The 26409-nt window shown below is 36.3% G+C and overlaps 1 protein-coding gene across 1 annotated transcript; it reads left to right on the top strand.

Annotated features, from left to right (window-relative positions):
* The first annotated feature begins 612 nt into the window (after window positions 1-612).
* Window positions 613-24790, top strand: LOC142342027 (putative caffeoyl-CoA O-methyltransferase 2). Its single transcript, XM_075393195.1, has 5 exons — window positions 613-712; window positions 1032-1188; window positions 13759-13873; window positions 23792-24000; window positions 24330-24790. The coding sequence occupies exons 2-5, from the start codon at window positions 1045-1047 to the stop codon at window positions 24540-24542; spliced, it is 681 nt and encodes a 226-aa protein (XP_075249310.1). The 5' UTR covers window positions 613-712; window positions 1032-1044; the 3' UTR covers window positions 24543-24790.
* Window positions 24791-26409: the final 1619 nt, after the last annotated feature.

The raw sequence follows: 26409 nt of genomic DNA, 5'->3' as shown, positions 1-26409 counted from the left end.
AATATTTTAGTTTCATATCCTTTGATTCTTAAAATAACCGTCAAGAGAGATGATAACCGTCAAGCCGCGGAGTTTGAGTAAATATCCCTTGTAAACTTATAGACCTGCCACATTCAAAATCGATTTAAGGTAAGTCTTTTACAATTTCAGGCAACAATCCTAAACTAAAAGGGAATAATTGCCAAGAACTTTTCATCCGCGCGCATGATCGAACACGTTTGGGTAAAATGTGCCAAAAAGTGGCCTAGGGTGTACTGGTTTCTTACTACTCGTGTATGTAGGAAAATAATTGTCAAAATGGATATAAATCAAAAATAAGTTTTTATGTTAAAGTTTTGATTTTTGAATTTTTTTTTTAAAACTAAAGTTTAGGTTTTAAACTTGAAATGATTAGAATAAATGAAATATTTTCTTTTTTTTTCTTTCATTCGGGCGTTATCTCGTCCACCCCAATCAGCTGTGGATGTTCAATATAAATATTGCGTTACACAAAATAGCTACCAAAAACGACGATGCAAAATGAAGAAGTACATTTTTTAGGAGCTATCGCAGTTAGACAAACAAAATACGCGTAAAAAAGCGTGAAAACATATAGAGCACACCAAAATGTGTAACGCTTCAATACATATGACGCATTGAGAACTGAAAACAAAATACACGCAGCACATTAGAAAGGCACTTGCGTTCATTCAGTTTATTTTGTGTGGTACAGGTAAGCATTTTTGATATCACCATTTTACATTCTGTTTGCTGATACAATTTTAACTCAAAAACGGATCACAAATGTCGCAGAAAGTAGCCAGTCGCTGGGTAGTTTACTTAACAGGTTTTCACACGTTAGAACATACTCAAGCCCTACCATTGAGCGTTATATACATGGTCAGGTTGTGTTTTTTTTGTTCGTGTTCTCACCAGAATTCAGAATTTTGAAACCTTTTTTTTAATCAGGAAACCAAGTTTTTCAAACTATGTTATAATTTTTAACACATTTAGGTTTATTTGTTATTTACACCTGTTTATTTCTTTATCAGATCATTCGTCGCGATGGAAACGACAACAAAAGCAAATCGAAACGTGGAAAGATTCAGATACGTGAACAAACTGGTTATTCAGCCACGGCTGAAGTCATTGCATCCTGCTCTAGCTGAACTGATTGACGTCACTGCTCGACATCCAAGAGAGAAAATGGTAAGTTGACATATTTCATGATTAATTCGCTGGTCGAGGTTTTATGGGTTCTCACGTAAAAATTATGTATACATTTGAGTTGAATGCGTTGGAACTATATATCAATTGCTAGTAAAGCACTTCCCATGTCGAAGTGTCCATACCAATGTGACCTTTGATCAGACCATCTTGAAGCGCACACATGCGCACGGTTAGTTCGAATTACATGGTCAAGAAAAGTCTTTGATTCTAATCTGGACAATGGACGGGAACTTGTCAGATCAGAGGTCACTTTGGTCTGAGACGTTTTGATCCGAGGCGGATTTGAACTCATAGTTGTCTGATCCGAAAAAATTTAGGGTGCCAAAGTGTCTGACCACAAAAAAATTCGATCGCATTTTTTTCCTTCAAGTTTTTTTTGTTCCGACCCCCACTTTAGTGGGGAGGAGGAACTATATACTCAACTGGGTTTTTTTTTGTTCATTAAATTTTGGCCGATCGATATATTCATCGTAGTGAATTGTGAGCGGTATCATTGAAAAGCCCGTCCAGCGTAGAATACAGAATTAAAAAGACTTTTTCAATTTTAGTTCTTTACAGGGAGTTATCGAGGTTTAAAATTTTGTGAACATTCGACTGTTTTTGTTCACATTTTCAGTAATTTTTGCTAAAATTTGGCACAATTTCGATAATATAGTTCCAAATAAGCTGAAATTTTTAACTGCAGAGTATTGATGTTACCGTTAGAGATAGAAGAGCGTGGCTGAATTGTTTGATTAAAATTTGTTTTGTCTAAAATTTTAGATTAAAATTTCAAAATTCAAACTTTTGTCATCAAAAATGGCACAAAATAAGCTTTTTTGGTCCACTTTCTTGAAGTTTACCAGTTTTAGTGGCCTAGAAGCCTCAAAACAAACTCCCTAATCTCTCAAAGGGCGCTAGTTTCAACTAAGCGCCGTATGAAAGTCTTCTGGAGTTAAAACTTTCCGTTTTTTGCAGATTTAACTAGATAATTATACAAATTACATCGTTCTTTTTTGTAATATTTGAAGAAGCCCACGCAACAATTGTTCTAATTCGCAAACACTCGGAACACGTGGTCGGTTTGCTGGGTGCGCGACAAAATCAGGGAGAGGTTCGATAATATCATGGATTCTTAGAATCAGAGACTTTTTGGTTTTTAATTTGATGCTGCCTTTTTTCAAAATATTTTGCATTTGTTTTTTTAATGTTAATTACTGACAATATTTTCTATTCATGGCTTCTTTAATGACATTATCCGTTTACGTAAATTTGAGGCTAAATGTAGATATGGTCTGATTTAAGACAAGCAAAGGGTTTTTATGGCTTTGAGGAAGAGTTTTAGTAAAATTCAACTGAGTTCTTGTCTTTTGCCTTCAATTGTTATTCTTTTGGCAGTCTGATTTTTAAATTCAACAACTCAAAAACATGAAATTGTTTCTCAGGAAGGGCAAGTGAACCTTTTCTTTTCATTCGGTTGTTACCTAATGTCTCTTATATTATTGAATGTATTTGTTTTAAGAAAATGTCTGTGATTTTTTGAAATTGTCTTTTTTTTATATTATATTATCAGCATTTTGCTTATTCTCAAAAAGTACAGATCAACCTTTCCTCCATGTAGAATACAAATTATTTTGTGGCCGGTTGTTTTACAGAAGTTTTTCTTGCTTTTGGTACAACGAGTTTTCATACAAAATTTTCTGATTTTTTGTGCATATTTTCACATTTTCGCTGTTGTCTTTGTTTCTTTTGAAAATTGTAACATTATTTCACAACCTAACTGAAAAAAACTTTACAACATTTGAAACTGGAGATAATTTTTGTTTTTGCCCTTTATTTGTTGTTAATTTTTTGTTGTCGTTTGCCAATTATTGTGTAATCAACGGTCTCAGTGGCCGAAAACAGATTTAAAAATGAACTTAAAAATGATATTGGTAAATAGCTAATGGTTGTTTTGACTTTCGAATTGAATTTCTAAAAAAAAAAGATTAATAGTATTCTTCAACTTATACCATTTTGTTCTGGTTTGCGTTTTTTTTCGTGTTTTACAATGTGCTTTAATTTTCGTAAATTTGCCTCATTATTTAGAGCTCTTTTTGTTATTTTGTTGTACCAAACACGAAACTTCCTGTTGTTTAAACCTTTTAAATGATGTCTTCAGAGCTTAGACAATTTGTTTAGAAGAAGTTTTGAGAAGAGTTTTGTGAAGTTTGGATACTGTTCAGTTTTGTGGTGCTTTTTGTTGTCATTTTGTGATAGTCGTTAAACAAAAAGACGTTATGATGGTCAAAGGAGACGCAAATGAAGACGTTATAATCTCGTGGTTAATATCTTGTAAATTTATTGGCTTCAAAACTGTGGTTTCTTAAAGTTGTTTGTAAAATTTATTAGTTCAGCTTGTATTTAATGTTATTTTATAGTCTTATGATTTAGTCTCAATAAAAACAGTCGCAAATTCTTTTCCGAGTAGTTGCGAGACAAATTGTCTACTATTTTAGTCGAAAGCTTTTGTTGGCTATGAATTGAGAAAATATTTGTTTTAAATATAAAAAAAGATAGATTTTTGAGATCTACCAATTTTATTTCTGTTAAATTGTAGCTAAGCATCTCTATATACAATCAAATCGTTAATCAAATGAAATACAATTTGCTCTTCATAACGGTTTTTTTTCCTTATATGGTCTTTCTTCTTGGAACAACCAGTTTTCATAAAACCCAATTTTCGTGAGTTTTGCATATTTACCCCTTTTTTGTAGAGTTTTGTTATCTTTTCACAGTTTGACAATAATGGGCGCCATTTTATTTACAAATTGTGTTACCTTCAAAAAATGCAAATGATGATTTTCATTATTTTTAGTGATCAGCTTAATATTTAATTGATTGGGGGGACATCAATTTCGTGCATAATTTTTCGTGCAAATTTTTAGTTTTTGCCTGTATTTGTCGTTTTTTTTGTAGTCGTATGACATATCCTGGATAATGAAAGGCCTAAGTCGCTCTCTAATGAGGTATAAAAGACTCTCTCAATGATTTCAATTGATGCGTATTGTTTCTAATTAGTAAGAATTTAATTCTTTTTTTTGAGAAAGCAATGTTTTAATACACTTTGCCCCTTTCGCACATTTTTAGTCGAATTGTTGCCATGTCGCATTGAGGACAAGTCCCATATTTTGTTCCAAAAAAGTGCCAGTTAATCTTCTGAGTATAAATTTTATCTGATGTCATTTTGATTTGATTATCAGTGGTTTTCAAAAAAGGGACAAGTAGTTTTGGTCGTAATCACTATTTGTATTTATTTGATTTTTATTGCCGTAATTTCTGGTAGTCATATTATGGTAGCCACAGGTCTCATAGGCCCTCTAGAATAGATTGTTTTATTCTTTTAGTAGTTTGTTGAACGATATGTTGATATGTTAATTTTTTTAATCTCTTCCTCATTTGGTAGACAATTAAGTAAAGAATGTAGATGAGCGGAGTCGGAACTTAATGTGCGAACGCACATTACCGAGCCGCCTTGTTGTTTTTGTTTTTGATGGATGCTGTCTCTGCCAAGAGGCAACGAAACTACGTGCGGCGTTCTGATCAGAGAATCTAGAGTCTGTTGACTCAGAACAAGTGTCTCCAGCTGATAGCAATTGCCGGTGACCAATTGATGTGATTTTGATCTGAAATTGTAGAACCTTAGGTTTTTTATGCAAAGCTGTCAGAATTCAACTATGCTGTCAAAAAATAAATTAGAGGCATAATATTTTTTTAAAACTTGAGTTTTATTAGCAAGGTTTTCTCTAGGTTTTTCCTCAGTTGCATACATTACTGCAAACATAAATTTTTATGAAACTAATACATTATAGCAGTACGTCAAGATTTGTCCGTGCTTAAAACCATTTTCTGATAAGACTTTTATGGAACGCACTTTAGTTTGATCAGAGGCAACGTCGAAATTTCGAACGCACTTTAGTCTGATAAGAGGCGATTTCAAACCCACACAAGTCCAATCAGGAATAGATTCGGAGTGCACAATAATCTGGTCAGGTCGGTTTTCGAGCGCACTTCAAGAGGTTTTCGAGTGCACTTCAAGCGCACAAGGTTTTCGAGCGCACATCAAGCGCACACGGAGTCTCGAGCGCAAGATAGTCTGTTCAGAGTCAACTCAGTCTGGGTTGATCTGATCCGAAGTCACTTTTTCTGCGACGATCTGGTCACAAGATTTTAGTATGGACCTGAACCTGGGTTGTTTGCAAAAATATCTATGGTCGAAATTGTGGTTTAATTTTTTTTTAATAGCCGCACAGCCATAGCTGTGGCTATTATTGGCCTTCCCTTGGTTTTTTTTACAATTCAAAGAACTTGAATTGTATTGGTGCGCTGTGTTTTTTATAAGATGTGATCCCACAATTTTCAATGACTTTGATCTTTCAAAATGGGATAAACAGGTAAAACCCAGCTGCCATTGCGTCTCTTTAGAAGCCCAAAGTGGGCTTTAGTGGTCCTTCAGCTGCCTAAAATTTTTTGTTTCATTAGTCTTAGGTTGAAGTTTTCAAAAGTTGATGATGGCCTTTTGCGAGATACAATTTCTTGTTATGACCATTTTGGGCTATATGTTGGCATTATGAGCTATATGTTTTGGTACTACAAAGAGAAACATTCAAAATGATACTAATTTTTGCAATTTTTTTCAGGTTTTTGATAATTTTTGTCATCTTTTGAGTTTTTTTAGACCTAGGTGTCAGGAAACCTCCTCTAGGGTTTGATAAACGTTTTGATGATAGATTACTGCTTAGTTTCTAGTGGTAACAGAATGCATTTTGCCATCATGAAATTTAGCATTTTTTGACAAAACTTGCAATTTTTTAAATATTTTTGACATTTATTCTCATTCAAGATGTTTGAGTCCCAGGGGCCAGAAAACTTCATCAGGGGTTGGCTAATAAGTTACTAAAAATTTTTAGTTGCCATGGAATACGTTTCAAATTTTGAATATCAGAAATTTTAGCAATTCTTTTGACAAAATTCGCAATTTTTTCAGGTTTTTGAAAATGTTCGTCATTTTTTCAGTTTTTCCAGCTTCAAGGACCAGGCAATCTCCTTTGAGGTTTGTTAATAGGGCACTGCACAGTTTCTAGTAACAATGGAATGGTTTTCAACATTTTAATTTCTCGAATATTAGCATTTTTTTGATAAAATCTGCAATATTTGTAAGGTTTCCTACAGTTTTTGTCAGTTTTTGATATTCGTCCACTCTAAAGTGTGAGGAAACATATTCTACGTTCTGATGAAAAGTTACTGCATTTTTTTTAGATTCAATGTATTTGTTTTCAACAATTTAATCTTCCAACTTTTAGAAGTTTTTTGATAAAATTTGTAATTTTTTCTTCAAGTTTTTTCAAAACATTTGTATTTTATTTATTTTTTCTTGCCTCAGAAGCCAGGTAACCTTATCCGGGGTTTGATAGTATGTTACTAAAAAGTTGCTAGGGGGCAATTGAATGGCTTTCAACACTTTAATAGAACAAATTTCTTTTTTTTGAGGTTTGAAATTTTTTCTAAAAATTATTGCCTATCGATCTATGAGTATTTTAAAGCTTGGAATTGGGTTACTGGATAGCCTCTAGAGACACATCAATGATTTTGATTATATTTAAATCACAATTTTTAGTAACATTTCATTATAATTTGCAATTGTTTTTTTTCTAGAATTTTTTGGTCACTTTCGAGTTAATCGATCTTCAAGGGCCAATGAATTTTTTTCAGGTCTGGCTGATATAATACTGGACCAATTTCAGGAACCAAAATTGGTTTTGAGCATTTTTTTGGAATAGGTATTTTAAAGGGAAAAAATTTTGCCTTAGTTTTAAAAGCCTCAAGAGTTTTAGCAATGAGTATATTTTTGTTTAGTTTTGGTTCTTTTTGTTTCTCAATTATTTGATGAGTTTGTTTGTGTTCTGGCTGCCATTGTTCATTTGATATGCTGGTCAGGTAGAGTACGCCAGAGTTTTTCATTCATTTCTTTGAATTGTATTTCAGGTTTTGTCCTGCTATGATTTCTTTCGTCGGTCGCGATTTTTGTTACGACTATATGACGTCACAACCACTTCAAATCTGCTTTTTGTTCATTCGTTCATGCAATTTCAACTAGAGTGTATGCGTGACGCCATTCTTCGCTCTTAGTGGATTGAGTGTTTTTGTTCATTCGCGTGATTAAATTTTTGGTGACACTCGACTTACTTCACTCTCAAAAATGACATCCTCACTTTGAAATTGACTTTTATTTAATTTAATTCAAAGAGATAAGGTCAAATGGGTGTGTGTCACTCTAGATGAAGGTTATTTGAGAGCAGCTAATAAAGGCAGCAAAACAGCAGCATCAAAATATAAAATATCAGCCTTCGATGAAAAGACGATTTTTTTGTTCTGTCTATTTTACTGTTTTTTTTGAGACTGCAGATCTACGAAGCTATTGCGGCTATTTTCTGGCAATCTGCCAGCTAGGTTTTTAATTAGTCAAGTTGAATTGAGAAATGAGGGCACCAAATGCTCTCAATTTAAGAACAAAGAAAAATCAATGAATGTTCTCCTTATTATACCTAAAATCATTTTCTTCATAAAAATTCTACGTTAGAGGTAATTAAATTTAAATTCAGGTGCTTTTATTTTTTCAATGTTTGTAATTGTTGGTTGAGTGAAAAAAGATTGTAAGCCACACAGTGGAAAAATTTATAATGGTTGTCAAAAAATACTGAAAGACTGTGCTTAATTTACATGCGTGTCTGATTTTGATGCCCCATTTCCTTTCCGATTTCCCATGTTTTAGTCGACCCTAGTTTTGCTGGTCAGTAGTGTAGGAGATTTATGATCGCTCTGTGATATTATGTGACGGAAATTCTCGAAATACAAGAAAAAAAAACGAAAAGCGCTAACTATTGGATTCCGTTAAATTATTACGAGAAATTGATTATAGTTCATTACGAGAAATTACCCGGGTCAGCGATCATAAAACTTTCTTTGATTTCGTACTAGGTCATATATGATTCTTAGTAATCATACTAGGTCATATATTATTTGTATGAATTCTTGCTAGTCATACAAGGACCATATATGATTTCCTAGAAATCATACAAGGATCACGCAAAAAAATTCAAAGAATAAAAACTGTATAATTTTAATTTTCCATTGAAGTTGAAAAAATTTCTTGGATTTCATACAAGGTCATAAATGACACATAATACATTGACTGGTGTCACAAATTCTCCTATAATGTAGTCAGAGTACTTTTTAAATTATTATATCGCATTTGCAATCCACATTTGATTCTTTGTGTGCGCTAAAAGAGTAACTTTGTGGTTTAAACGTATTCAGAAAACGAATATGACATGATATGCATTTTTAATTGATTATTTTTTTATAAAGGAGCATAAACTGGCTTCAAACTATGTCAAAAAACTTTGTTATTTGTTTGGACTTACTCTTTTATTTTGTGCCCAACTTGCAATTGATATTGTACGTTAGGGCCTTTTGGCGGATCACAATTTGATGCCGAGGTATCATATTTGTGACGCCCTACCAAATAAAAACAAAAAACACATAAATGGTTGAATATTTTCAAAAATAGATGTATGATTCTTGGTATTCGTACTAGGATCATATATGATTGCTTGGTAATCATACAAGGATCATATATGATTTCTTTGGTTTCATACAAGGATCGTACTAAGAAATCAAGTATGGACAGTATGAAACCATATATGATCCTTGTATGAAATCAAAGAAACTTCAACCCGGGTAATGATTGTTCAAGAGTGTATAATTATAAAGAACATTGAAATTGTTAATTTTAAAAGAGTTTACTCCAACTACAAAAATGTTGAATGGACATTACGTAATAATTATTAGACAAACTATAAATCTCAATATTTGAAATAGTAAAAGGAAAAATAAATCAAGACCAGAAAAAATTTTGGGTTTTTGACGAAAGAATTTGCTCAATAGAAAATTAGTTTCTCATTTTATCCGAATAATATTAATATTTTTTAGTCAGAAACCAACAAAATAATTTAACTGTCTAAATGCGTTGCAGCCATTGAAGTTTTACTAGTTGTGAATAAAAAATTAGGTCGAATCATTTTTTTTAAATTTGTTTAAATAAGATTGATTTCAAATACAAATTGCTGATGGTTTTCAGTGGAGTTCTAAAATTTTCTTTGTCGCTGAACTCCCATAAAAAAGCATTCAGAGCAGTTGTTAAGTGTTTCTTTTAAAGCTGGGTTGCTGTTAATTTCTGCCCGCGAGGTAGATTTACCTCTGAATCTTTTTGTCTGCTTCCAACCGATTCAGTCTTATAATGAAAACAAAACACTGGAACATCACTTCAGTAAACTACACTTTTTTTTACACCGGAGTCATATAAGTTAGCATGATACAACTCTCTAAGTGAAATTGAAAGAAAAAGTTTGAGAATTTTCTATTTTTCTCTCATTCGAGGCTACCGAGTATGTCCCAGTTCGAGGTGGCCAGACCGAATTGAGCTCTGATCAGACCATCTTCGAGCGCACACATGTTCTCGGTGCGCTCGAATTACATGGTCTGGAAAAGGCTTCGAGCGCACTTTTGTCTGGACAATGGTCTGGAACTTGCCTGATCAGAGGCCACTTTGGTCTTGGACGGTCTGATCAGAGGTCACTTTGGTCTGGGACGGTCTGATTAGAGGCGGTTTCAAGCGCACACTAGTCTGATCAGAGGCCGATTCGAGCGCATACTAGTCTGACCAGAGACCAATTCGAGCGAATATTTTAACAAGTTTTTTTGTTTTTTTACTGACATTTGTTGTCTCTGGTAAGAGTCAACAATAAAACACCATTGTGATCCGAACTCCATCCGAAAATCTGATGGGTTTGATAAGAACCAAGGGGTCCAGCTGATAGCAACTGCCGGTCCCCTCAAGAAAAGCTTTTGAATCAAAGTAGATCAAGACGTTTTTATGCAAAGCTGTCTAAATTCATTTATTCAGTTAAAAACATAAATAAATGGCATTTTCAATAATTTTTTGAGCATTCTTTCTTGGTTTTAATTTCATTAGCAATATTTTTAGGATCGGTTTTTTGTTAGTTGAATATAAGATTGATAATATGAATTTTCATGAAATGAATGTATTATATTGATATTGAGAGATTTGTTAATATTCAAAATCATTCTCTGATCGGACTATTTTGAACGCACTTTAGTCTAAACAGAGGCAACTTCGAGCGCACTTTTGTCTGATCAGAGGTGATTTCGAGCGCTCTTTGTCTGATCAGAGGTGATTTCGAGCGCACTTTACTCTGATCATAGGCAATTTCGAGCGCACTTCAGTCTGATCAGAGGCTATTTCGAGCGCACTTCAGTCTCATCAGAGGCGGTTTCGAGCGCACTTCGAGCGCACAACGATCTTCGAGCGCACAGTCGTCTGATCAGAGATCACTTTGGTCTGGGACGGTCTGATCAGAGGTCCCACTTGTCTGGGACGGTCTGATCAGAGGCGATTTCGAGCGCGACCTCAACCTGGGGATTGGTCCGTTTAGTCTACTTAACAAAATAGCTTTTCTTTCAATGCAGTTTTTTTCAGTTCTTGCAGCAATCACCGTAAAATTATTATTACCCATAAGGAAGTCAAAATACGTCAAAAGATAAGAACAAGAGCTGAAACCCACTAAACACTTGGGCAATAAAATGGTCGAACTGGCAGGTACTGCTCGTTACTAAAAACGTCCAATTTTTCTGGCAAAAAATATCAAACAATTTTGGTATACCTTCTGTTTCACCGGCCCAATTTTTATGATCTCCCTAACGAAGTACGTGTTTTTAGGCTTGTTACTATATGAAAATTAGCACTTGCTCACAGGGGCGTAAAGTCTGTATGAATCTTTTGCATTAGTTCCTCCAGCTTATTGGTTGCATATTATTTGCACCCCCCAAACGCACGCGCATAATTTTTACATTTGCTCCGTAAGGGGGTTTCATAGGGCACTTGGGACACAAACGGAAAAGATCCATATGCCCAGTAGGCTAAGGGGTTAGAACAGATCACAAATTTGTACGAGGTGATTTTACCTCTGCAAGTTACATTTTTATCAATACTTGAAGCAAACATGAGCTCTGGACCAAGGGTTGCGCATATGAAAAAAAATCAGGACAGGAAAGAGAAACCGATTAAAAATTGTAACTGGCTACAATATAACAATTATCTTACGTAAATTTTACAACTTCAAGTGAATTCAGCACCAATCTGATTTTCAGTTGCAACAGGAGTGCTATAGTACTACAAACTTGACAGAAGCACAATACGGCTTTCTTTCATTTTATGTAGCGAAAAATTTTAATTGAAAGGTAGTAAATTTACTCGAAGTCGGCATGGTTTTTCAAAGAAAAAAAAGTTAAATACGCGTTCTCAAGACCGTTTTTTTTTAGTTTTCGGTTTCGAGAAAATGCAACAAAATTGACACAAAAAGCGTTGGTTTTTTCCATTTTTGTCAAATCGACGGAAGAAGCGTCGTTTTTTGTTGATTTTTGTCAATTTCGTTTGGTTTTTTATGTAGGAACTGCCGATTATGGTTGATTTTGTCGGTATTTAATGTCAGAAATGTCAATTTTCGTCTGTTTTTGTAGGTATCGTCAGTCTCAATTTGATTCAAACACAAAAAAAAGGAAAACTAAGTGAGAGATGGTGCAGTGGAGCAGAAGGTGGCTGGTAATCTTGGGGGTTTAAAGTTAGAATCCTGAAAAGGACTGTAATTTTTGTAAGATTTTCAGAACGGCAAAATATACGAATTTTATCTTTAAATACCGGCGAAAACCGATCAAAAGGACAAAAAATATCCCCTTTTTACCCCCTTTTTTAGTCCCTCTTTTTTCACCTTATCAAAAAATCTTTTGAATTCCAATATAATACGTAGTGAAGGAATAGAAACAATTGAAGTGGTAAAAAGAACTTCTGGTCAAAACTTAGATCTAAAAATCTTAAAGTCTCGCTATGACAGCACTCTCATACCAAATTTTGTGAGAATACTGAAGTTTCTCAGTGAAAAGTGCAATGTTATATTCCTAACAATCTGTAGACTCTTGCTTTTTGTAAAACCGTTTGATATTATAAAGTAATTCCATGAACTCGCTGCGGTTGCGAAAAAACAATTTCTTAATTAGTTAGTTTGATTCCAAAATGAATCTTTCTCAAGCCTTTGTTTTGATGGTATTTGATTCTGGGAACATTTAGATTATGAAAAGCTAAAAAAGCAGAAACCTGAAAGATAGTAAGTTTGAAAGATATGTGAAATATAGTAAATTTGGCCATTAGGGGGTCTTTTCAGTGAAAATTTGAAGCAAAAACAAAGAAATTTAGCAAAAAATGCTAAAAATTGTTCAGGAATATAGATAATCCATCGCAAGAAAAACACAAAGAGGAAAAAAATGAACTGCTCAAAAATTGATTCATGATCAAGATGGATTCAATTTGAAGCGTTTTTTATCACGGCTGCCGTAGAGAGACCAAGCGCTCCAAAATTGAAAAAAAAATCGGAGTCGAGAAATTTCGTCTTTACTATTAAAACAAAAGTTTTAATGTTTTACTAACAAATCTTCCCCAATATCTGCCAAAAAGAACCTTGAACTCATTTTAAAAAGCTTAATAGGAGAAATTAAACATTCAATGAAATCTTTTTGAATGAAATCTCTTTTTTGAACACAAAGTAAATTTTTTTGAAGTTTATTTCGACATGGTTTGAAGAGCTGATACCCACAAAACACATAGGCAAAAAAAATGTTTGGACTGGCAAAAAAAATGCTTGCGCAGAATTCCTTATTTCTTTCCCAAATCTACTAACTCAAGCAATAGATTTGACTACGGATTCATGCCGCAAATCCAAGTTTCAAATTCAGACAAGCATTAGCAATGGAATTGCTAATCTATCGAGTCAGATATCACAGGCTGTCCATTTTTACACCGCTCCTAATTTTAACAGATTACAGCTCCCCTTTATATCCCCTTTTCAAGTCCTTTTTGAATTCCAATGTAATACCGTGGCAGTGGGAGTGTATAAATAGATAAATAGACGTGAATGAATAGAAGTAACTGAAGTAAAAAAAGGAGGCCTCAATTACTAATTTTGTGAGAATAGTGAAATTTCTCAGCGATAAGTGCAATGTTCTCTTCCTAACATTTTTGTAGATTCTCTGTTTTTGTAAAATCGTTTGATATTTTGAAGTCATTCCATGAGCTCGCTGCACTTGCGAAAAAACAATTTCTTAAGTAGTTAGTTTGATATTTGAGTCCAAATTGAATCTTTCTCGAGCGTTTGTTTTGGTGATATTTGATTGTTGGAAAATTCAGATTATGAAAAGCAGGGAGTCTTTTTGAGAATTTTTTTGAATAAATACAATGTTTTTTTTCTTTTTCAGGAGATACTCGATCTCCTGAAAATGATCGCTTGAAAACTTAATCTCAGTTAAGCTTACGCAAGCTACCGCCGAAGCCAAGTGCTTGCCAGTCGATTGGAAGCACTTTATCCGATGTTAGGCTGTTAACATTGTTTGATGTTTGTTTAGGCCTCGACTGCGGACCAACTTGTCCTGTATCAGAGCCTGACTTTCATGATCAATGCCAAAAAGATTCTGGACTGTGGAACATTAACTGGTCTTAGTGCCCTATCGTTTGCTCTAGGTAATTTATCCCATTTCATCGTCTACCCACGTTTTAGACCCGTACTTGTAAAATGACTTCAAAAATCTACTGTGTGGGTCATTACTGACTAAAATGTGAGTTGAACAAACTTGTTAAATTTGAGCAGCCTTCATTGAAAATTTGGGTCGTGCATAGTCTTTTGATACCATTTTTGTGTGAGTATGGTCTTTCCATAAGTCAACTCCGAATCTTTACAGTAGTCTTTCAATTAGGAAGATAGCATAACTACCATACAAAATCCTAATTTAATTGTTCCTGGCAACATTTATAGCTCCGAACAATCAAATTTGATCAATCGCATTTTCTATCTTATCGACCCTACTAATTAAACCAAGAAAAACCACAAAAAATGATATGTAAAGAGCAAGTTGAGTTTCAGGATGAATTTTGTCATATTTCATTTATGTTCACGCAGACCATATTCTAAGCCCTGAATGATGGTTGGTCTCAAATCGCACAAAAATTTGATCAAGTTTGAATTCATCATTAGCTGCTCTAAATTATCTTTAGGGAAGCGTATAGACAATAAACTACTGATCATAGGCTGCGAAAGTTTTATAGCCGAACTAAAAAGTTCGCCCTATTTAACTGAATAAATTTAACTTCATAGATTAATCATAATAGGAAAGTTGGTCGTTTCTCCTTATAACTACAATAAAGTGGGGGGGTAAATTTATGGGTCGCATTTTTAAAAGAATAGTGTAAGGTTGTAAACAGTCTATTAAAAGTCATATCCGGATTGTCGAATGAATTGTATTGAGATGTCTCTCATAACTTACATCAGTGAATATATCAGTGAAACATCAGTGAATTCCAATAATTTATATAAGAAATCGTGACACAGATTTTTATAATTTGGTGTAAAGAACTCGTAGTATTTTTTGGAGGACACCTTAAGAACCCAACATTTGTAAAATTTCCGGAAGACCCCGCGACGTAAGAACGCATCTTATTGAATAATATAGGTTATGTGACATTTTACTTAATTTCAGTGTGAGCAATGCCATTATACCCAACCTGCCAATTTACGCAATGGCAGTAAACCCAAGTCCAGGTTACTCATCGCCAAAAAATCCAATGCACATTGGATTTTTTTGTTCAATAACCCAATTATAAATTAGCAGTCGTTATTACAAGGATGTTATAGTAAGTGGACAAATGTAATCCCATAACCTGCGTCAATTAAAATGTGGAACGTGAGTCGTGGGGTGCAATCACATGCACTCACTAAGCGGGGGGAGGTACAAATGGAAAAGATCCAATAACATTAGAACCCAACTTCGTAAGAACCCTCGACGTAAGAAGCCAACTTTTTCGTAGAAATGTTTTTTAACCTTCGACTTAACAGAAACCCAACGTTTTCTCAATAATATCGAAACAACTCACGACCTGAGAAACATTTCTTGTCGCAAAAATTTTGTAAAAAAGCGCACCACTTACTTACCCAACTTTTGTCGTTAAAATAATTTCTTGAATTATTTGAAGACAGTTTTCACTAATAATGACGCACCGCACTTTCAATCTGGACTAGATCAACATTTGACGAATTACATAACTGCTGCTAATGAAAAGCAACTGAAACACTTTTCTCAAATTTATTTTTAGGTGTCGTACTTTATTATTTTGCTGTGGTGATTCGCGTTGCGAGTATGCAAACGGAATGTTTATGATCGATTCGCGGAGCGAAATCTACTTTAACTTTTGTTTCGCTTACTTGCGGAGCGGGAGAACAAGAAGCAGTTTTGCAAACTGAATTGAATTGCATAAATTGAGAGGAATGAATTAAACAGATTGGAGCCACTTGGGCACAGCATGAATACGTGATCAGACATGTCTGATCACGAAACGGCAAACTATCAGACAACGGAATGAAATGATAAGGTAAACAAATTGAACAAATTAATGAAGGTGAAAGTAATTGAACTAGTTTAAGGCATCAAATAAATTTTACTGCAATGATTAAATAAAATGAATAAATATACCATCAGGTATCACATACCCTTCGCAGCAAGAAGAAAAATTGTAATATACAATTTTTCAAATATACTTAATAATAACAATATTTACAATTTAATACAAGGTCCCCGGTTAAATAGATAATATCAATATATTTGCTGGTTATCATAACTAAAAATACGGTGATTAATACAATATAAAGTGTCTTTTCAGTTTTTGAGTTTTACATGGTCCAATCGTCATTTTCCTGATCTTGTTCTTCTGCATCGAGAGCAGTCATAGATCTAGCCAATGTCGGGGTGTCCGTTTCTAGCAAAGGTACATTTCGTACCAAGGGAGGCGAGACAGAACCAATTTGTGGTGACACGTTTCGCTCTTCGGGTTGTGTCTCCAAAATTTGTTGCACCGATTCGATAACGGTGACAGGTGGTGCAAAATTTTCGACATCACCCGCTCGTCGGGGTCGTTTAGGTGGTGGTAGAATGTCTGATCCTGGGGGTGACGTTTCAAAACCGTAATATGACGGGCTTCGCCTATTACGGTCAGAAGACCGTTTGGAAGATGCTGTTGCGGGTGGATCAGTGGGCGCGTTTGTAGTTGGTTCGCTGATTTCGAGTGGAGGTTGAGCGTTTCGGATTGCAGCGAAGTTTGGCAATTTTGGGACGCGCCCCCGCATTGCGCGAGAAATGTTGGAGCGTTGTGAAGATACTCCGCTGCCCGGCTCTCTCTTCCTATGCTTCATCTTTTTATCACCCTTTTGCTTTCGGGTGAACTCCTTAATGTGGCTGTGGATCAGCTCTTCAACTATCTTCTCCCCAGCACGTGGCCCGCGTCTGTCGGCATAAACTTTTAATGGAGTCTGTCTCTCCTGATGGGTGCCGAATTTGGCAATATCGCTATTGCGGACGGTGACAATTTGTTTGCCCGGCTCCTTGATGGTCGATGTAGTCGGGCTTACTTTTAAGATGTGCGATCCTGGGGCGAGAACTTCATAGAGGCCTTCAAGTTTCTTCTTGGATCGTCTTTTGCCGTGGATTTTGCGAGCCAAGTTTAGCTCGACCGATCGTTCTTTTAGGGGAATGGGGCGGATTGCTTTCGTTTTCAGAAATCGGGATTCGCCATCCGTGCTCTCTCTCTCTCTCTCTCTTGCGTTTGCTTCCGTTGTGGCGCGTGTCATGCCCTTTTCAACTTCTATGTCGCTTCTGTATCCACTTATCCATTTGTCATCGGGCAATATTTCGTCCGGCATCACTGTTTCTTCGTCTAAATAGTGGTTTATAATACCCTTATACGACAAATTCACTAAATTCGGTTTAGTTGCAATCACGCTTAGCGGGGTATTAGGTTTTCTCCCAAAATGTGCTTCGAAGGGCGAGATCTTTGTTGTTCTTTGTTTACATATTCGCAATTGGTGAATGATTATCTTTAATGCATGCTTTACATGAAAGGCGTGTGCAGCTAATTTCTCTTCTTTGATACATGCAAGTCTATTCTTAATTGTTTGAATTAATCGTTCCACCAACCCAATAGCACGGTGATCATTTACAGGCGCTTCAATAATTTCAATGATGTTTTTATTGCAAAAAGTCTTTACTTGATGTCCAATTAAGCATTTAGCTTGGTCTAAACGAATAGATCTTGGTATTCCGTGAGTTTCGATGTACATATCCAAAAATTTTAGAACATTGGGTCCATTAGCTTTTTCATACACATATGCAGTTGGATATTTAGAAAAACGATCAATTGCTGCCAAAAAATATACTTCATTGTTCTTTTCATCAAAAATTGGTCCCCCAAAATCAATTTGAATTTCTTGATTAGGTTCAACACATGGTATATGAGGAGTAAATTGCTTAGCGGGAATTACGGATTTTAGATTCTTACCGACTGCTGTGCACGGCTTGCACTCAGTGGCCTTGACTATTAGCTCCCGATGCATGTAAGGCCACCAGCAATGTGTTGCCATACAAATCATGCCCCATGTACCTGGATGACTGGCATGAATATCATCTGTAAGTGCTTCGCGAAGTACGTTGGGGATAGCTACCTTCTCGTCTATGCATACGCACCCCGAGCGCACGTGAAGGTCCCTCCAGTAAGAATGTATATACGGGTTGATGGCTTTTAATCGGGCTTCGTTATTTGTCAGTATACAATCCCTGACTTCTTTTAGGACGGCATCTTTACTAGTGAGGGAAGCGATGAGCGTTTTACTGAATATCTTTGATACTATATAATCAAATGTGGGGACGTGCGGGCTCGGTGTTAACGGTGTACTAGCGTTTGAAGAATGGGTAGGGGATGTTGGGGTTATGTTGTGGGCCATGCTTGTTGTCGGCGGACTACTAATGTTTTGCGGGCGTTGATTAGCTGAGCGAGGTGTAGAAGTTGAATTTGATCGCGTACTCGCGGTGCGCGTGACGTTTTCACTAGTTGATGGTTGATCCGCTGCGCGGGATGTATCATTGAATCGCACTCGGGTTATCCTTTTCTTTGACGGCATACTGTTAGCTATTAAATTGATATCTTTGATTATGGATGATGTTTTAGTTGAGTTTTTGAGAGTAGAAGAATGCAACTGAGTTCTAGATCGACAAGGGGCAAAAAGCACTGATTTGATTTCTGGGTGGTGACTTGTTGAGTTATTTTCGGAATGTGATTCGATTGGCGGGATTTGTAATTGAGTAATTTGATGCTTGTGCTGCGCGTATGCCACTTTATTCCTAATTTGGATTAATTGTTTGTTTTTACTGGTGTTTTGCAGAGCGAGAGGAGTGCTAAGTGGATTTTGAGACGCGAGTGGTGCATATTTTAAATTGTTTAATTGGTAACTACTATTTGAGATATGATCTCGCAGGGCGAGTGAATGGCTAAATACATGTTCGCATACTTGCATAGCGCGTGTGCTAATTGAATTTATTGATCTATTAAGGGACTCAAATTTAGGTGTAAATTTGTGTGCGGAGATATATGTCTCAATTTTAGGTGTGTTTTGCAGGTCGAGTGAATGATTTGTTAGTAACTGGTGTAAACGTGATGTGGAGTGTTTAGTTTTTAATTCTAATGTGTTAATTGAATTCGAGATTAGTTTCAACTTTGCGACTATAAATTCTTCATCGTATGTGGAGACCTTTTTAGCTTTTGAGATGGATTGCGAGAAATATAATCTACTAAACCCATTTTTGCCCCCGGAAGGTGTTCAATATCAAATTGAAAAGGAAGAAGACGATCTACCCATCGGGTTAATCTACTGTTGTAGGATTTATTAGATCGGTGTTCTTTCATAATTGAGAGAAGTGCTCTGTGATCAGTGATTACTTTAAATTGTTTTCCATACAGATAATTTTTAAAATATTCTGTGGACCAGACTACACCCAAAAGTTCAAGTTCGTTTACGCTATAGCGCTCCTCACATGAGTTTAGAAATCTAGATGCGAACGCAATCGGTTTCCACCCATCTACAGTTAGTTATTCGAGTGCCGCACCAAGACCTGACCGAGATGCGTCGCATTTCACGCGTGTTTCGAGTTGCGGGTTGTAGTGACTATTAGCCGTAGCGTTCGCTATGCGGGTTTTTATTTCTTGAAAACAATTTTCATGTTCGGTCGTCCAAATGAATTTGGAAGACTTTCTCAATAGCGGACGAAGGGGGTGGCTTATTTGGGCTAAGTTTGGGATAAATTTACCAATATAATGAACGGATCCCAGAAATGAAAGGAGTTTCTTTAATGTTTTCGGTGCATCAAGAGCCAAAATTGCCGCAGTCTTAGATTCGAGCGGCGAGATACCCTCTTGTGATATATGATACCCAAGCCAGTCAATTTCCAGTTTTCCAAAGTGACATTTAGGTAAATTTATCCTAAGGTTTTCATCATCTAAACATTGTAAGCACTTCATGACGTAATTTTTGTGACTATTCAGAGAACCTTTGCTAACAATTAAGATATCATCCAAAAAGCAATATGTATTTTCCAATCCAATTAAAGTATAATCCATAGCTTTTTGAAATTCTGCTGGCATATCTGTAAGTCCGTAAAATCCTGTTTGAAATCTATACGTGCCAGTCATATCACCACTAATTATATTAAAGTTGCAATGATTAGCTGTATTAACATCTAAATTCAATTGACTGTAAGCGTATTTCAGATCGATCGTAGAAAAATAAGTTGTGTTTTGCGAGGCGGGAGCGCTGATTTGTTGAGAGATTGATTCAATGAGCGTATCAATATTCGGCATTTGATATTTGTTTTTGTGGATAGCTTTATTCAAAATTTTTGAATCCAATGCAAGCTTTATCGTTTGGTCTTTTTTAACAGTTACCACAATAGGTGAAATGAAATAATTATCTGGGCAGCTCGACAATTTTATGATATGTTTTTCGGCTAGTAATTTTCGAAGTTCTGTATTAACTTTGTCTTGGAGATTGATAGGAATTCGTCTACCTTTTTGGTGTCTAGCTTGGAAATTCTTGTGAAATTTAGATTTTGCTACATGACTTTTTGATCGTCCGATGCGTGATACCAACCAAGGAAATTTTGTGGCTATTTGCTCTTTAAATTCCGATGACGCAATGTTATTGACAGAATTACCTTTTTGAAGTGTTGATTGCGTTACTGCAAGTCCAAGTTGGTCGAACAAATCACGACCAATTAAGGACTTTAAGCCGTCAGCAACAACAGTGAAGATTGCTGTGTTGCATACCCATCCTTTGCTTGTGATCGGAGCTTGGATTTTTCCCAGTACCTGTATTGGCTCGTTGGAGAAGTTTCGTAGTTGTGTTGGTGATGATTCGTGGATCCAGAAAGCGCGAGGGCTGTTCTGAACTACTTGCGACGCGAGTGAATGATGCAATATACTGCAAGCACTCCCGGAGTCCACGAGTAGAGTTGTATTAATGTTTCCAATCTTGAGTGGCATATTGAGGGGTTCAACTTTCTCTACTGTGGAGTCAATCATGGCAACTGTGTTGTCTTCTTCGCCGCTGCTGTAATCAGATTCATAGAGTTTTGGCGGTTGAACAAAGTTTACTGAGTCCTCTGGGTGTGGGTCATCTTCCACCACCCGAACCATCTTTTTCTTGGGATCTTGTGGTTTTGAGTTGATGATCTTTTGTTGTTTGCGGCAGACTTTCGCAAAGTGGTTTAATAATCCGCAATTATTGCACGTCTTTCCTTTTGCGATGCATTTTTCGCGATGATTTGGGAGCCAAACTCCACCACAATTGGAACAGTTGAGTGTTGATCTATTATTCTGTCTTGCAGCATTGTTGTTGTTGTTCTGCCAATACGGCCTTTGTGAATTGTTATTGAACTGTACGGCATTTACGTTCGCCGGGACAACAATTTTATTATGTTGTTGAATTTGGTGTTGATTTCGCATCCCGAGTTCCATATTGATTGCCAAATCCAATGCTTGACGCGGTTCCACAGTTTGTTTTAGTAGCTCTTTTTGGATCTCAGGGTCGATCAGGTTTGTGACGAACACATCGCGTATCAGAGTTTCTTCTTTGTTCTCAAAGTCGCAGTTTTCTGCCAGTTCTTTTAGTTTGCCGTAGAAATGTTCAACAGTTTCCCCCCTGAGTTGTTTTGTGATCAGAAAGACGTGTCTATCAAATGTTATGTTACGCGGGCGGATGAATGCTTCTTCTACGATTTTCCAGAAGTTAAGAGTTGATAGTGTATCTATCATAATGTGTGGGTTCTTACAATTCAAGATACGGCGTCCCTCTATTCCAATACTCAAGTAGAGGAGAGATACTGATTTTCGATCCGCCAACGACCACGGTTTATCGCCACACATTATGCCTATCTCGATGAGTCTTTGGCATTTGTACTGCCAATTCATTTTTTGTTGCGCGTTGCGCGCGTTCCGTTCTCTTTCTGATTGTGCAGATGCACCCACAATCGTCTCTTCATAGATGGGTTCCAAGGGTAGCTCCACCATTTCAGGCTTCGCGCCGAGTAGCGTGTCCAAGATGATATTCTCTTTGGCTAAGAGCGCTAATTTGTATTGAACTCTCCACTTCTCCCAGCGAAGTGGTGGGTCCGGTGTCGGTTTGTCCCAGAAGGGGTCGATTCCAAGAGGTGTTCTTTTCGTAGCTGACTGCGCCATGTCGTACTTTATTATTTTGCTGTGGTGATTCGCGTTGCGAGTATGCAAACGGCATGTTTATGATCGATTCGCGGAGCGAAATCTACTTTAACTTTTGTTTCGCTTACTTGCGGAGCGGGAGAACAAGAAGCAGTTTTGCAAACTGAATTGAATTGCATAAATTGAGAGGAATGAATTAAACAGATTGGAGCCACTTGGGCACAGCATGAATACGTGATCAGACGTGTCTGATCACGAAGCGGGAAACTATCATTCAACGGAATGAAATGATAAGGTAAACAAATTGAACAAATTAATGAAGGTGAAAGTAATTGAACTAGTTTAAGGCATCAAATAAATTTTACTGCAATGATTAAATAAAATGAATAAATATACCATCAGGTATCACATTAGGTAACAGAACAAGTAGATTTGAACTTCTTAGGCTAAAACTTATTCCTAAATATCTTTCTAGATTTTGTTATGACTCTACGTATCAACTTGGTGGATCTTTTCAGCGATTGCCTCCCCCCTTTCGCAAAAGTTGGGGCTATTCTTGAATAGAAATTCAGCGAGCTATTTATTAACCAATCCGAGACTACAATTAACTTTCCACGCATGCTCATACTATGTTAAATACGGCTAGTTGCTGTACCACTGTGTATTTCATTCTATTCAATTGAACATTGAATAGAATAAAATACACAGTGGTACAGCAACTAGTAGCCGAACAGAAATACAAAGCGAAAAAAGTATTCGACTGGCGGGTCGGTGGGCGCGCTTCGCGAGCGTCCCGGCTTCGCCGCGATAACCAACCTGCGATTTCCGGATTGCATTCTAAAGCGCATGAGAGGCATGGCCATGAACAGCGGTCCGCAATTGCGCTTAAAGTAATATTCGGCAGGAGGCCGAGTAATATTGTTATAAAGTATACCACAGAAGGGGTGGCGATTCTCTACTATGAACCAAAGGTGGGCAATTGTTGAAAAGATCCATCACCGCTACCAACAGAACGCAGTGAAATTAAAAATTTGACATAAACTAAAAACCGCAAATCTTACAATAATTCACAGCAAAAATTTATGCGAGATTAATGAGATTTTTTCAGTCCAGACCCAAATTTTTGTCTGATCAGACTTTCCAGACCGAAATTTTCTCTGATCAGACTTTCCAGACGGAAATTAACCCCGATCAGACTTTCAAGACCCAAGTTACCTCTGATCAGACTTTCCAGACACAAAGGGTCTCTGATCAGACTTTTCAAACCGAAAGGTCTTCAGACCATTGCCCAGACCTTACTCAGACTATGATCAGACTCAAGTGCGTTCGAAGCATTTATGGTCAGACCCAGTTGCGCTTGCAGCCATTTATGATCCCAAGTCAAACATAGGTGACGTGACATAAAATGTGCGGTTTTTAGCGTTGAAATTAAGAACCGCAATTCTCACAACCTTTCACCGCATTCACCGCAACTGTTACAATTTTCAGCAGCTTTTAGCGTTGACACCTCGACCATTTAATTGGTTTATATTAAGCGCATTTTCTACTCAGCTGTTTTTTCCCATAATATCCCCTCGACCAGCTTCACCCTAGTGATCTCTTGAGTACTGCAAATATACCATAAAGGGGCGATAATTTCCCGAGGGTGGGGTTAATGGGAATAGCATGCTTTCTTTCGGATAAGATTCACTGCACTATAAAGGTGTATGTTAAACCATTACTTATGTGGTCAAATTCTCTTGAATATAAAAAACAAGCGATGAATTTATTTTGTCGCTTCATCAAAACCTAATTTTAACTAATATCTTAGCTTCCCAAGTTTTAATTTAGCAAAAATATGTTTCGGTTTAGGGTGTGGTGACGATGGTCACGTGTACACAATAGACGTTAACGAAGAGTACGTCTCAGTTGGGAAAGAGTTCTGGGAGAAGGCGGGAGTGGCCAATAAAATCACTTCCATTATCAAGTCAGCTGACGAGGCCACAAAGGAGATGTTGAAAGACCATGAAGAAACATTTGACATCGCATACTTGGATGTACCGAAGCAGTATTACGAAGCAGTTAGTGTAGTAACACCGCAGCTGCGGGTCTGCGGGTCCCAAGCCTGGAATGAAAGGGGGGTGGGCAAAACACAAAAATATATGGGAAAAATCAGTTTTTAACTGGTCTAGAGAGTTTTCCAAGAGTTGTCATGCAATTTTCTTATTTTAGGTAACCTATCAATCTTGAAATCGGAGTACGGCCTTACTACTGGGCACAGAAAGTTTAACAAGTTCCTAGTACAGTTTTTTCTATCTAAGTCATATTCGCTGCCGTACGTTTTCCAAGTTAGGGCAACTTGGGAATTGATCGTAACAATTTTCAGAGAGGTAATCAGAGTCTACTTCAGGTGTACGAGAACCTAGTTCCCCTTCTGAGACCGAGAGGCCTGCTACTAGTTGACAACATATTCTTCAACTACGCCGTTTTGGAAGACGAGTCAAATTATGACACAATGACAGCACATGTGGCAAATTTCAACAAACGAATCAGTTCAGACGAAAGAATGCTCCATAATTTCATTGATATTGGGGATGGGCTGGCCATGGCTGTTAAGAAATAGTTTTCCAAGAAAACGGCTGTATAATTTACGCTATCAGAGCCCAAAGACATGGGTTAAAAATCTATTATGACTGTTTGATTTTACATTGAATTGTAATTTTATTCACACTAAGTAGTAATTAAACTCAGGTATAATGTGAGAGCCAAAAAAAATCCCATCAGCAACAATTATGGTATATATAAGAAATAAATTATTGCCTTTGTACACAGGTCAGACAATTTGTGCAGCAAATAGATTTTCTGTTTTCATTATTTTCAACATTTCATATATTCCAATTGAGGACTGCTTTACCTTCAAAAGTTGAACAAAAAAATTCCCCATAAGTTGTCCACAGAAGGTAATCTCACCTCAGAGTCCACATGTAATTGAAAACGAATGTTGAATTTGGGGGTGCAATCACAGCTTCTTGTTAAAATTTGCTACTGACTCGGTGATGAAATAACATTCTAAGATATAACCCTGGACGAACTGGGACGGTTATCTGCTAAGATCTTGCAAACTTCTTGCAAACAACGGTTATCTGCTAAGACGCAAGATTGCAACGATTATCTGGTAAGACACTTACAAGAATCTTACCAGATAAGCGTTTAATATCTTTTGGTTAAAGCACTCAAAAAAAGCCTGTGTCCTCCACTCTATTGGAAAACACAACAGAAAGATAGATATCACCGCGAAAGCCTTTGAAACACAAATTGAGCTAACTAAAAAACATTGCTGTTTGTCAGCATGGCTAACATTCAAGATCATTATGCCGCTCAATTTTCAAACTCAGCGGCCACATTTTGCTGTCATTAAATAGGCTCCGCCTGGCTTCTTATCATTTGTTTTATTTGTCACTTCAAAAAAAGCACAAAAACAACTCTGCACCAAAAATTTTATATGAGAAGCAAATTACATCACAAATGAGTTAATAATCCAATTTTTTTTCTGGAGTCCGAAGAGTTTTGGATACTTTCCCGGAAACGAAATATAATTTCATTTGTTTTTTTTTGTTGATTCGAGATTTCCAAAATTCTTTGTCCTACAAACATTTTTAATAGAATTTATTATTTTTATAAACCAAAAAAATTGATTTTATAAATTTTGATTGTTCATCTGATATTTTTACCATTAGAAGCACCCAGGTAATTTCACCCATTAGAAGCACGAAACTTGAAATTCTTGCTTATATTTTTGTTTTGGAAAACATTTTTGAAACCTCATAAGAGAAGAGTATGTAACAGGTCACTACTTTCAGCAGTTTAATTAAGAGTTGACTTTTTTGGACTGTTTCATTTCTTTAGTTCTGTGACCTTTCCTCATTACTATAATGCCAAAATTCTTTTAAGGAAAGAGAAATTGGACAACAGAGAACAGCAAAAAATCTGAGCCGAAACTTGCATGCATCCCCCCCCCCAAGTCACCTTGGGAAGCCAAAGCTGAAAAGGGCCGCAGGAAAGGCGAGCAAAGCATCACTTTTAGCAAAGCAACAAAAACCCAGTTTTCAAGTCATTTTTGTGCAAAATGTTGAGTCAAATGACAAAATGCAATGCTCGTTACTGGGAACAATTTCAAATTTACGGTGTGCTGACTGGAGATATATTTTGATAGAATTGCAGAAATTATCACAAATCTTTAGCACTGCATATTTCAATTAACGTATTTCAATTTCATATTTCAGGAAACAAAAAACCTATTTTCAGGAGTTAGCATCAATGAAACAAAAAATTTTCTACCTTACCAAAAACACGATTTCTTACAATTTTACTTGAATTGAATAATAAAAAGGCCAGCTCCATTTTCATTCAAGATCTTCATAGAAATGAAAAGAGGGAAACACGAAATAAAACCGTGTTTAACAAGACTGGTGATGAGATAACACAGCCTA

Source organism: Convolutriloba macropyga, chromosome 7 (assembly GCF_964194025.1).
Source record: "Convolutriloba macropyga chromosome 7, txConMacr16.3, whole genome shotgun sequence".
NCBI lineage: Eukaryota > Metazoa > Xenacoelomorpha > Acoela > Convolutidae > Convolutriloba > Convolutriloba macropyga.
The sequence above is the reverse complement of the archived record's forward strand: the minus strand, read 5'-3'. Positions and strand labels throughout refer to the sequence as shown.